Source organism: Balaenoptera ricei, chromosome 15 (assembly GCF_028023285.1).
Source record: "Balaenoptera ricei isolate mBalRic1 chromosome 15, mBalRic1.hap2, whole genome shotgun sequence".
NCBI classification, from domain to species: Eukaryota; Metazoa; Chordata; class Mammalia; order Artiodactyla; family Balaenopteridae; genus Balaenoptera; species Balaenoptera ricei.
The window spans coordinates 74990913-75005683 of record NC_082653.1 but is presented as its reverse complement, the minus strand read 5'-3'; the positions used below and the strand labels follow the sequence as shown (position 1 = coordinate 75005683).

General features: G+C 36.2%; 1 protein-coding gene across 2 annotated transcripts in view; it reads right to left on the bottom strand.

The window, feature by feature from the left end:
* LOC132349231 (S-adenosyl-L-methionine-dependent tRNA 4-demethylwyosine synthase TYW1) overlaps positions 1–14771 on the bottom strand; it is a 206533-nt gene that overhangs the window by 81764 nt on the left and 109998 nt on the right. For both annotated transcript variants that reach the window (XM_059897473.1, XM_059897472.1), the window contains exon 14: positions 2487–2597. In XM_059897473.1, the coding sequence (XP_059753456.1) occupies positions 2487–2597 (111 nt within the window). The remainder of the gene's footprint in view (positions 1–2486; positions 2598–14771) is intronic.

Sequence of the window (14771 nt, the reverse complement as noted above, 5' to 3'; positions counted from 1 at the left end):
ACTACCATCTCATGCTGATGACTTCCAAATCATTACTGCCAGGCCTGTCTTATCCCCAGAACGCCAGGCTTATAGAACCTGTGGCTTATTTGAACCTACACTTTGAACCTACACTTGGATTATTTAAAAGCTATCTCAAAGTATTAAGGTCAACATAGAACTCATGCAATTACTCCCTGAATTTGCCTCCCTTCTCCACTGGTCTTTTCCATCTCAGCAAACTGTTCCACAGCCACACGATTGCTTAAGCCCAAAACCCAGGTGCTATTCTTGATTCTTTTTGTTCTTTCATACCCTACATGTCATCTAACAACAAGTTCTGTTGGATCTACTCCCAAACTGTATCACAAACGCACCCAGTCCTCTCCAATGACCTTCCCCATGCCATCACATCTCTTGCTTGGCAAAAGTTTTGTTACCGGTCTACCTACTTCTACTACTGCCCTCTAAAATCCACTCATGGCAACGGCAGGGTGATCTTTCAAAATCATAAATCAGATCGTATCACTCTCCAGTTTAAAACCCTTTCCTAGCACACCTAGTATTAAAAAAAGCTTATCATTAAACTTAGTATAAAATCTGATTCTCTTATCCATGCATGAAACACCTAACAAAATCTGGCTCCAGCCCACCACTCTGATTCATCTTGTACCACAGCCAACTCCAACTACCCGACGGAGATCATGTAGGACCTCTGTGGACCAGCTGTGCCATCTGCCCAGAATGCTCTGACCTCAAGCCTTTGCATATTGTGCTGCTTCTTACTATTCAGGTATCAGTTTTTAAAAGAGTCATCTCCTCAGAAAAGCCTTCCTGCTTTTGAAATCTAAAGCAGCCAACCACAATATCTAGCAAAACAGCATATGCATTTACCCTCTGACACACCAATCCACTTACAGGTATCTATCCCAAAGAAACACTGGTAAAAACATGACAGTGACAACCAGACATTAAATGGCTCCTGCTGGAAGCATACACTACCAGCAATGAAATAATCTTGAAATGCAAACATACACACACACACACACACACACACACACACAAATCTGATCAATCTTCTTTTGATCTAACTACCAATCCACGGGAAATCTAAGGGGCAGAGCAACATGCAATCACCAAAATCTAAAATATAGATATGGGGAACTAACCAGGATAAATGATCCATTTTTTCCAACAAAATAAATTACAAGGGGGAAAAAAAACACATGGAAGAGGAACTAATAGATTAAAAGAAATTTAAGAGAGAAATAATCCAATTCTGACCCTTATTTGGATCCAGATTAAAAAATACTTTAGACAATTGGTTTAAGAAGATGTGGTATATATACACAATGGAATATTACTCAGCCATAAAAAATAATGAAATATTACCATTCGCAGTAACATGGATGGACCTAGAGATTATCATGCTAAGTGAAATAAGTCAGAAAGACAAAGGGAAATATTATATGATATCATTTATGTGAGGAATCTAAAAATGAGTACAAATGAATCTACATACAAAATAGAAACAGACTCACAGACATAGAAAACAAACTTACAGTTACCAAAGGGGAAAGGGAGGAGGAGAAGAATAAATCAGGAGTATTGGATTAACAGATAAACACTACTGTACATAAAATAAACAACAAGGGTTTACTGTATAGCACAGGGAACTATATTCAACATCTTATAATAACCTATAATGGAAAATAACCTGAAAAACTATATATATATATATATATGTGTGTGTGTGTGTGTGTGTGTGTGTGTAAATAAATAAATATATATAAAAAACTGAATTACTTCGCTGTATACCTGAAATTAACACAATATTGTATATCAACTCTACTTCAATTTTAAAAAATACTGTTAAAATAACTGGTCAAGTTGAAACCTTATATGTTCCAATATATGAGATTATTGTTAGAACTGTTTAGTAAGAACAGTATTCTGAATAAGTGTTTAAAGTGAGTACATATCTTTTAGAAATACATACTAAAACAGTTATGGATGAATGGCATAACGTGGGGATTTGCTTCACAGGTAAGGGCAGGAAAATGGGTAGGAGTACAGTTGAAACATGAGCTAGTAATTTTTGAAGCTGGGTAATGGATGGATGGGGTTCATTACATCAGTCTCTCTACTTCTGTATATATTTGAAGTTTTCCATAGTAAAAGTGTAGTTAAAAGCCAACCAATTACTCACTATAACAGTATTTTATTTCTCAGCATATTAAAGTTACTATGTAGTGAGCAGTACATTCATTTTCTGTTGACAGTCTACCTCTCACTAAAATATAAGCTTTTTATATGTGAGAGCAAATGCTTAGTCTTTACTGCTGTTATCTCCAATACCTAGAACAGTGCCAGGAATCTTGATTAATATTTCTGACTGAATAAATAAAACATCCGGGACCTCCTGCAGAATTTTAGAAGATTGTAATTCCACCGTGGCCAACAAAGCATAATGTGAACGTGCCCAACACTAGCCGGCAGGGGCTTACCTTCACCTCGATGAAGTCAGGGTTCCCCAGGGACACCAGCCTGGCATAGGCCTGGAGTTCATCCACGTTCCATGCTTTCACTAGAGTCAGCCTATAGACAGTACGTTGTTGCTAAAACAGAGGAAAACACAACTTTGTTTTTATCACCCAGGAAGATTTTCAAATTTCTTAAACCCATAGGTGAAACCTGGCATGAACTTCTATAAATTGAAGTTACATTTTGTAGAAAGATGAAAAAAATGTAAACAATGTCATAAGACTCCCAGAAGCCTTATAAAGGCACAGATATTGGTATATTTTTCTTCTCTCACTTACAGTATCGAACACTAGATAAGACACCCAAAAGTTTCTTAACAAATACACTGAATTCCATTTATTTAGAAATAGTAAATTGACCAAACAGTTTTACATTGGTGAAAATTAATTCACATAAACTTCAGGCTTTCAGGTATCAATTGCTCAAAGTTATTTACAGTAAGAATTTCTAATCACTCGTGTCCTCTTTCCTGCTTCCTCATTATTTAATGATCTCTACTTGGCAGAAAAGGCACGTTGATGAACTGTCAACGTTGCCATTTGTTTACCATGTAACCAAAAGAGGTACTGATTTTCTGAAAAGCCACTAGACAACAGTCATACAAGCCTTTAAAAACTTTATACCTTTGACTTTGTAGCTCCCTTCCAGGACCCTAGACAAATTACTAAAAGTTCAAAGACTTATTCAAACATCTCAAAACAACACGATTAATGATAGTTTAAAATCTACAACAAGAGTGGGGGCAGAACCTGTGACTTGCCTATAACCAATAGAATATGGCAAAGATGATATGACACCTGTAGTTATGTGCACATGATTACATCCATCTGTAGTAAGTTTCTGGGTAGTATCCATGCTGCTAAAACTCAAACCATGCTTTAAGTAGCAAGGCTCAAAATACTCAAGAGAAAAACAAAGTGAAGTAAGATGTGAACAAAATGATACCAATCTCTCTCTACATGCACCCCAGTATTCACAGCAGCATTATTTACAATTGCCAAGATATGAAAGCAACCTAAATGTCCACCAACAGATGAACGGATAAAGATGTGGTATATATATACACAATGGAATACTACTCAGCCATAAAAAAGAATGAAATTTTGCCATTTGCAACAACATGGTTGGACTTGGAGGGCATTATGCTAAGTGAAATAAGTCAGACAGAGAAAGACAAATACTGTATGATATCACTTATATGTGGAATATAAAAAATACAACAAACTAGTGAATATAGCAAAAAAGAGACTCAGATATAGAGAACAAATTAGTAGTTACCAATGGGGAGAGGGGAGGGGAGAGAGGCAAGATAGGGGTAGGGGATTAAGAAGTATAAACTATTATGTATAAAATAAGCTACAAGGATATCTTGTACAACACAGGGAATATAGTCAATATTTTATAATAACTATAAATGGAGTAAAACCTTTAAAATTTGTGAATCACTATATTGTACACCTGAAACATACAATATTGTACATCAACTATACTTCAATTAAAAAGAATGCCAATCTCTCTACTTTTGCTCATGTCTGAAGATAACCAAGGGATGAACAGTATTAGGCAGCCATATCAGAAAATGTACTCAAAACTTATTTTTAAAATGCAGTGTATAATGCACGGAAAGATAGAAATCTTCCAGATTCCCTTCACATAGCTAGAATTCATCCAATGCCAAAACCTAACAAAAATGGTAGAGAAGTGCAAGCCAATCTCACTTGTACTTAATCTTACAGAAATTTTAGCAAATGAAATTCAGCATTATGTTAAAAATTCTAGAAATGCAAAGATGATTCAATATTAGACTATATATTAATACAATTCATCACGTTAATAGCTCAACACAGAAAAGTTATACAATCATCTTATAGACACACAAAGACATTTCATATCATTTAAAGCCCATCCTCGATTTTAAAACAAAACAGAATGAACAACTGAAAAACCATTTGGTAAACTCAAAAATTAAAAAACACATCCTTAACATAAAGAAAACACTCTCCAGTCAATAGTCCATGTCATTCTTAGAGATGTAAAAAATAGAGGCATTTCTGTTTAATCAGAATAACAGCGGAATGTCCACTCTATTATTTTTATAAACACTTCCCTGAAAGTTAAAATCAAAGCAATAAGGCAAGAACAAGAATAAGTGGACAGTATACAAAAAACAATTACTTGCAAATGATATAGCTGGCTTCTTGGAAAATCAACTAAAAATCAGGTTAAGTAAAATTGGCCAGTTACCAAATAAAAATAGAAAAATGAGCAGCTTTCCTAGCATAGAGCAGTGGGGTGAATGTGGACTCTGAGGCCAGACTGAATCCCAGACCACATACTAGCCATCTTTAACTCTGTCTCAGTTTCTACCTGTGCAAAATGGGAGTTTACACAGGATTAAAAGTGTCCATCTACATAACGCTTAGAACCACGCTGGCAGCAGTAAGTCATACTAAGTATTAGCTATTATATGCCATACGTATGGTACATATATACTATATGTACAATTACAAAATGCAAGGCAAAGAAAATTCTACTTCAACTCTAAAATACATCTATAAAATACTTGATGATTATTTATGAAATAACATGGACAGTGAAAAACATAAATATTTCTGAGACCACAAAAAACTAGGCTACATGGACAGCCATGATAGATTTCTAAATATAATGTAATTCCAATGGGAGTTTAAAATTCCTTTCAACAAATAAACTGGAAATAATACCAACAATAACAATAGCAAGAGTTAGCAATGAGTCAGCCCTCACTATGTGCCAGCTGTTGTTGTGTTTAACATCTTAGCAAAGATTCCAATATTTGTCTCATCTTTGCAACAAATCTTACAAAATAGGTTGATTAGCTTCACATTACAGATACGAAATTGAGGCCTAGTGCTGCTAAATGAATTTCCCAAAGTTACACAGTTGGAAAGCAGCAAAGCTGGGATATGAACCCAAGCAGAATGAATCCAGGGCAGACTCTATCTCTCGTTGCTTAACCTTTTCAAATTGTGAAATAAATCATACAAAGAGAAACATACATAAAACACGAATGGACAGCCCAAGGGATTAACACAAAGAAAATATCCATCACCCAGTAACCATCCATTGCCTTTACCCCAAAGCTATCTAACATCCTGACTTCAACATTAAAGTTTAGATTTTTGCCTGTGTTTGAAATTTATATACATGGAACCACATACTTTTTTGCATCTTGCTTCTGTCATACAACACTGTGTTTATAAAGTTCATCCATGTTGCTGCATGTTGAGATTTGTTCATTTTCTTTGTTATCTAACATTCCATTATATAAATAGACAATAATTTATTCAACCGTTCCCCCATTGATAGACATCTGGATTATTTCCAGTTTTTAGTTATTATAAAATGCTGTTATCTCTCGTAACACTAGAGTTTAGTTCTTCCTGCTTTAGGGAATTTTATGAAATGCTATTATGACATGTATTCTTCTATGTCTGGCTTCTTTCACTGAAATTCTTTCACTGAATTTGATGGTGACTTTAGCTTTAGATATATTTTTGCTGCTGTTTAGTACTCCAGTATATAAAAATACTTACATTAGTGAAAGTTGTTGGTTGGTTGGTTTTTTACCCCAGTTTGGGTCTCTTACAAAATAGCATTGCTATGACTGCTACTGTACCTGACTCCCGACAGATGTTTCTTGAATGTTCCTAAGAGTGGAAATGCTGGATCACAGAATGTGCAGATACTGCTAAATTGGTTTCCAAAGTCATTTCACCATACTTCTACCTGCAGTGGATCAGAGTTCCAGCTTAGTCTTTTAAACTTTAGCCATTCCTGCACTGTCCTATTTTGTATTTGCCCATTTACTGATGAAGTTGAGTATGCTTTTGGCCATTTTGATCTCTACTTTTGTGAAGTACTTGTTCAAATGTTTTGAACATTTCTTTATTGGGATAGCTGTCTTTTTACTACTGGGTTTTTCAAATTCTTTATATATTCTGGCTGTAAGAATGCTGTTATAATTGTATTAGAAATATTTTCATCCACTTTATGGCTTTCCTTTCTGATTTCTTCATATCTTTTGATCAACAGATATAACTAATTTTAGTACATTTACCTTTTATCTATAGCCTACTAATGTTCAGATTGTTAAGGACAAAGAAAAGCACTATGAGGTTACTAAAAAAGAAATGTCATTAGATTTTATTTCAAATTATCAAAAATTCACATTCTGGGTTTCACTGTGTCTGTAGGGAGCCTGCTCGATGGGATGGTTTTGGAGACTTTAAAGTCTGTTTAAAATTAGTTAAAGCAGTTCCTAAAATCTATAGAAGAAAGTTGTGTTATACTCCAGTTAGATCAAATTAAAACAAAAACTGAGGGCTTCCCTGGTGGCGCAGTGGTTAAGAACGCACCTGCCAATGCAGGGGACACGGGTTCGAGCCCTGGTCCGGGAAGATCCTACATGCCGCAGAGCAACTAAGCCCGTGCGCCACAGCTACTGAGCCTGCGCTCTAGAGCCCGCAAGCCACAACTACTGAGCCTGCGTGCCACAACTACTGAAGCCTGTGCGCCTAGAGCCCGTGCTGCACAACAAGAGAAGCCACCGCAATGAGAAGCCCGTGCACTGCAACAAAGAGTAGCCCCTGCTCGCCAAAACTAGAGAAAGCCTGCACGCAGCAACGAGGACCCAACACAGCCAAAGATAAATAAATAAATAAATTTATTTATTTAAAAACAAAAACAAAAACAAAGACTGAGTACAGATGTTGCTTGAGAGGTGAGAGCTGGAATTTCCTTTGCAAAGGACATACTTAACACTTTATTTTATCCTTCTTTTAGATTAAAAAAAAGAAAGAAAAAATTGGAGTACAAACTGGATTGTATTGTAGTAATTTAATTTGAATAAAACCTATTTTTTCCCTCAGTTTGGGGATTTAGTTAGTAATTTTAATTTGCATAGGTTCTGGTCAGTTATTACTGCAGGATTTTCTGAATGTGGCATATTATCTAGTAGGGACAGGGTTTGTGTAATACTACGCAATACAAAAATGAAGATGAAAGTATCCAATTCAGGCAAAAAGTTTAGCTACTTTCTGTTCAGGCTACAATGTGATTTGTAAAATGTCACAATGAGATTTGTAAAAAAGTGTCAAGTAGCTGGCATGTTATAATTTCATGTATTTTCTGTTTAATTTGAGAGTCTAGGACTTTTTTCCCCCAGTGGTAGTAACAAACACAATAAAATGGGAGGGAGGGGTGGATCTGAAAGTAACATCACAACCAATGTGCAGCTAGGCTGTGCAGCAAGAAACCTAGACGTTAACCTCTAGAATTCAGACCAGATCTTTGTGACAGAGTTTAAATTTGGGTTTTAACTTATGTTTGTTTCTTAGAAGGAAGCAATACATGGACTGAAAATATTGGGTTGGCCAAAAAGTTCTTTTGGGGTGGTACGGAAGAACCTGAACGAACTTTTTGGCCAACCCAATACATGGAGTGAAAATTGAGGTCAAAATTCCAAAGGTAAATGTTAAATGCTTATCAAAGGGAAGTGAGGGAAAAAAGGATTAAGTACAAAGTAGAAAAGGTCTGAGTAGTTAGGAAGGAGGAGAGAAAAGAGGAAAAAAGTATAAGATGAGGAAAAGAGTACATAGTAGCAATTAAGCTACTGGGCTCTGGAGTCAGCTGTGTGAGCTAAGGCATGCTCTCTGTGCCTCTGTAAAATAGGAAGAGTGATAGTATCTATATCTCATAGTATTGCTATAAAATTAAAAGAACTAAAACAAATAAAGAACTTAGAACACAGCCTGGCAGATAGAAAACTCTGAATAAATTTCAGCTACCATCATCACCACCACCAGCAGCAGTTACACAGATTCATTCATTTGTTCACACAGATATCAATTCAACCAACAGTCACCAGGTCCCGCTGTACACCAGGTATAATACTAGATGCTAGAGATACAGCAGTGAACAAGCAACCAAAGTACCGACTGTTGTATCATCTACATTTTATTCTAGTAAACGAACAAAACCAAAGTCAGAAAAGAAATTAGCAGCAATGGTTAATACCAAAAGAGGAGAGGAACCAGGAAACCAGCAAGGTAAGACTCCACCACTCCTGCCTGGCTCCTCAAAGGGAAGGAAATCCAAAAAGGAGGGGACATATGTATACATATGGCTGATTCACTTTGCTGTACAGCAGAAACTAACACAACACTGTAAAGCAACTATATCCCAATTAAAAAACAAACAAACAAATTGAATGCTGACCAAGTCATATCATGCTTGTCAAAGAATTAATTCTAAACTCTTTAAAACAAACAAAAAAACCTTAAAATTGAAACAATCCCTCACTGACGACCATTGTTTCTAAAAGCAAAGGAATATGTATTGCCTCTACTAGAAATTGGGCAATGAATCTTTCAAAGTCCTTAGAAAACATACTTATTCTTAAAATGGCTTTAATTAACTAAATTTTTTACTGTTCATGGGAGACAAAACAAAATGTGTCAATCTGATATGTCAAATAAGCAAAGAATTAGAAAATAAATTCAAAGATATAATTCATGATGCAGCCAAATGAAGTATTCTTTATAATCAAAGAAGACAAGCAGGAAAACTATTATAGAATTACTTCCAAAATAAACTAAGTAACCAACCAAATTAAACTGTAATGAATAACTGAAAAGGCAGATCAAAGAAAGAGGGCAAAGACAATGTTATAAGACTCAGTGAAGAAAATCCAACCCAACAGGAAAAGAAATCATAGAAGGAGACACATCAAGCCATTAATAGTGCTTACTTCTGAGGATGAGAAGTAAGAGAAGGGTTGTAGGTTTATTATTTACATTTCTCTTTAAAGACCTGTAGAACACCATGAAATGTTCAACATGTGCATTATGAAAATCTCAGAAGGAGAGGAGAGAGAAAATGGCAAAAAATAATATTTGAAAACAAAATGGCCAAAACTTCCAAAATCTGATGAAAAACATGAGTCTACACATTGAAGAAGCTCAACAAACTTCAAGTAGGATAAACTCAAAGAGATGCACACTGAGATATATTATAATCAAACTGTCAAAAGACAAAGAGAATCTTGAAAGCAGCAAAAGAGAAGTGACTTGTCATGTACAGGGATCCTTGATAAGATCAGAGCCTATTTCTCACCATCAACCATAATAGTCAGGAGACAGTGGGATGACATATTTAAATTGCTGAAAGAAAAAAACTATCAACCAAGAATTCTACATCTGGTAAAACTATACTTCAAAAATAAAGGAGAGGGACTTCCCTGGTGGCACAGTGGTTAAGAATACACCTGCCAATGCAGGGGACACGGGTTCGAGCCCTGGTTGGGGAAGATCCCACATGCTGCGGAGCAACTAAGCCTGTGCGCTACAACTACTGAGCCTGCGCTCTAGAGCCCGCGAGCCACAACTACTGAGCCCATGTGCTACAACTACTGAAGCCTGCACTCCACAACAAGAGAAGCCACCGCAATGCAAAGCCCACGCACCGCAACGAAGAATAGCCCCCGCTTGCCGCAACTAGAGAAAGCCCACGCGCAGCAACAAAGACCCAATGCAGCAATAAATAAATAAATAAATAAAGTCATTTCCAGATAAACAAAAGCTCAGGGAGTTCATCATTAGCAGAACTGCCACAGAAGAAATGCTAAAGAGAATGCTTCAGGATGACATGAAAGGACACCAGACAGCAACCTGAAACCATGAGTAAAGAACTGTGATAAAGGTAACTAAATAGGTAAATATGAAAGCCAGTATTGTTCTATTTTTGGTTTCTAATTCCTTTTTTTGTTCCTATGTGATTTAAAACACATATACCTAAAACAATAATTATAAATCTATGTTAATAGGCATGCAATGTATAAAATGTGATCTGTGAAATTAACAACATAAGGAGGAAGATAGAAAATGAGGGGCTTAAAAAAAATAACTTATAAGCTTTTGTACAGCAAAAGAAACCATAAACAAACCAAAACGAAAATCAAAACTACAATGAGGGGCTTTCCTGGTGGCGCAGTGGTTGAGAATCTGCCTGCCAATGCAGGGGACACGGGTTCGAGCCCTGGTCTGGGAAGATCCCACATGCGCCACAACTACTGAGCCTGCGCGTCTGGAGCCTGTGCTCCGCAACAAGAGAGGCCACGATAGTGAGAGGCCCGCGCACTGCAATGAAGAGTGGCCCCCGCTTGCCGCAATTAGAGGAAGCCCTCACACAGAAACGAAGACCCAACACAGGCAAAAAAATAAATAAACATTAAAAAAAAAAAAAACTACAATGAGGTATCACCTCACGCTGGTCAGAATGGCCATCATCAGAAAGTCTACAAGTATTAAATGCTAGAGAGGGTGTGGAGAAAAGGGAACCCTTCCACACTGCTGATGGGAATGTAAATTGGTGCAGCCACTGTGGAGAACAGTATGGAGTTTCCTTTAAAAACTAAAAATAGAGTTACCATATGATCCAGCAATCCCACTCCTGGGCATATATCTGGGAAAGATGAAAACTCTAATTCGAAACGATGCATGCACACCAATGTTCATAGTAGCAGTATTCACAATAGCCAAGACATGGAAGCAACCTAAATGTCCATCAATAGATGAATGGATAAAGAAGATGTGGTATCCATCTTATTGGATGGATGGCATCCATAAAATGGAATATTACTCAGCCATAAAAAAGAACGAAATACTGCCATTTGCAGCAACATGGATGGACCTAGAGATTATCATACTAAGTGAAGTAAGTCAGACAAAGAAAGACAAATATATGATATCACTTACATGTGGAATCAAAAAATGTAATACAAATCAATTTATTTACAAAACAGAAGCAGACTCACAGACATAGAAAACAAACTTATGGTTACTAAAGGGGAAAGGGGAGGGGGAGGGATAAATTAGGAGTATGGGATTAAAACATATAAACTACTACATATAAAATAGATAAGCAACAAGGATATATTGTATAGCACAAAGAATTATAGCCATTATCTTGTAATAACTTATAACGGAGTATCATCTACAAAAATACTGAATGACTCTGCTGTAAAACTAAAAAATATTGTAAATCAACTATACTTCAATATAAAAATCCTATTAAAAAATTTAAAAATATACGCAAAGTGCTGGGAGGAGGCATTCCATTTTTAATATGTCATGTGTTAAATACACAAGTATTTGTGGATAAAATGATACTATTTATCTGATTTGAAATATTCCAATGCTTCCCCACCCCCCAAAAATTGGGAAGACAGATGAAACATGAAATGTAGAATGCTGATAACTGTCAAAGCTAAGATTATGCTTACACAGGAATTCCCTCCATTATTCTCTCTTCTCTTGAATGTTTTAAAAATCCATAATAAAAAAGTTTAAAAATATGCAGTTATGGGTTAGAATTCTGTCACTTCTAATTAGGCAGCTTTCAGTGTTACACATTCTGGATGAGGTTATTACATCCGAGGACTACAGCTCTTAATTTCAACAATTTATCTTGACAGTTGCAATTCAAGACGAACTCGAGTTGAGGCTGTGTCAAAACAAGAAAAAATGGTCTCCTAAAATATGGTTCTGAGTTACTAGTAATCAAAGAAATGCAAATTGAAGCAGTAATGAGGTACCATTTTGGCTTATCAGATTGGCAAAGATATTTTTAAATAGCAATATTCAATACTGCCTAGAGTACAGCAAGACAGACACTCATTCACTGATGGTAAAAGCATAATTCAGTACAAACATTTTGGGAAGTACATGGCAACATGATTAAAGAATCTGAAAAGTATCCAAATATGTTGATCCAGTAATTGCATTTCTAAAGATTTTAAGCCTTTGGAAATGATAAAACTTGTGGACAAATACTGATGAATAAGAATGTTCATTCCAGCTTTATTTATAATAATGAGATATTATAAATATGTCAATCCCAAGAAATAGCTATATGTTCAATCCAAAAAAATAGCTAGATGATTTATGATACAGCTATTTAACTAACACTAAAGATGATTATTTCAGAACAGCGGTTATGAATTCCACATGGAGGAGAAACACACTCTTAACAATAAGAGAGCTCAATGCAGATGTGATTCTCAGAAAGGGGAAGGAAGGTGGTGGGAGACCTGTTTTTTTCTATACCCTTGCTCCCACTGAGAATAATTGTTTTAGAAGAATGTTTAATAATGAGGGGTAATTTTTATGTAATAGCATTGAATTTTTAAAAAGCTAAAACCAAAACTGTATACATACCATAGTATTAATGACATAAATACATATACACAGAGGAAACACAAAAGGCTGGGAAGGAAATACAAGAAAAGTTGTGGGGTCAGAAAACCTGTATGCACGCGCGCGCGCGCGCACACACACACACACACACACACACACATTTTTTTACAGTACTGACTCTTGAGATGAGAATGGATCAGTTTAACAGTTTCTTGATACGCCTGATCTCAACTATCCTTATACAGATGCCTTAAACAAAATTCTCCTGCTCAAAGACCAGAAATCTGGTAAAGGAAGTAGAAAAAGATTTGTCTTAGGTTCAGCAGAACCTCAGAAGACCATGGAAATCAACTTGAATATGAGACAGAGTGTGGCCAGAGTTTGAAGAGTCATGGACCTCTATGTTACCTATAATAGCAAAAAGAAAAGAAGGGCTTGACATCCTCCTGGTAACATGGTTAATACCCAAGAAGATGTTGCTTGTGTGAAGGAGTAGGAGGAGGGTGAGATCACACATATTTTTTAAAATTTTATATATACATGTGTATACACACACACACACAGACATACATGACCACATGTTATAATGCACGCTGTCAGCACTCGGTATCCGCAGGAGATTGGTTCCAGGACAACCACAGATACCAAAATCTTCAGATGCTCAAGTCTCTTATACAAAAAGGCACAGTATTTGCACATAACCTATGCACATTTTCCTGTATATTTTAAATCATCTCTAGATTACTTACAACACCAAATACAATGTATATATTATGTAAATAGTTGTAAATACAACTATTAATTGTATTTGTTACAAGTAATTATTTGTATTTGTATTTGTAAATACAACTATAAATGCTATGTAAACAGTTGCCTTCCAAGGCAAATTTAAGTCTTCCTTTTTGAAACTCTCTGGAATTTTTTTTTTCCAAATATTTTCGATCCGTGGTTGGTTGAATCTGTGGATGCGGAACTGGTGGATATGGAGGGCCTACTGTATAATCGACGTACGGTCAAAGGGCTACTATAAGTTCATCTATTGAAAAACCACAAGAAGAGGAAGCTGACAAGTGCAAAATGCAAACACAATAGAGGCGAAGAGCACTGGCAGCTGTATAAAGAGAAACTGTAAGTAAACATTCAATAGCAGAAAAAAAACCATCCCCACTACTGGATAAAAATAAATAAATAAATAAAAAAGGCAGCAGCATTTACACGTCAGAAAAGCAAAGGAGTAATATGGAGTGATGTTTCTCCATCCTTTGGAGGTTGGCAGAGAATGGAAGAGGTAAGGTTCTACTGGCATTTTGAACAGGACAGCTTTTTTTTTTTTTTTTAAACATCTTTATTGAAGTATAATTGCCTTACAATGGTGTGTTAGCTTCTGCTTTATAACAAAGTGAATCAGTTATACACATACAATATGTTCCCATATCTCTTCCCTCTTGCATCTCCCTCCCTCCCACCCTCCCCATCCCACCCCTCTAGGTGGTCACAAAGCACCGAGCTGATCTCCCTGTGCTATGTGGCTGCTTCCCACTAGCTATCTATTTTACATTTGGTAGTGTATATATGTCCATGACACTCTCTTACCCTGTCACATCTCACCCCACCCCCTCCCCATATCCTCAAGTCCATTCTCTAGTAGGTCTGTGTCTTTATTCCCGTCTTGCCACTAGGTTCTTCATGGCTTTTTTTTTTTTCCTTAGATTCCGTATATATGTGTTAGCATACTGTATTTGTTTTTCTCTTTCTGACTTACTTCACTCTGTATGACAGACTCTAACTCCATCCACCTCATTACAAATACCTCCATTTCATTTCTTTTTATGGCTGAGTAATATTCCATTGTATGTATGTGCCACATCTTCTTTATCCATTCATCTGTCGATGGACATTTAGGTTGCTTCCATGTCCTGGCTATTGTAAATAGAGCTGCAATGAACATTTTGGTACATGACTCTTTTTGAACTATGGTTTTCTCAGGGTATATGCCCAGTAGTGGGATTGCTG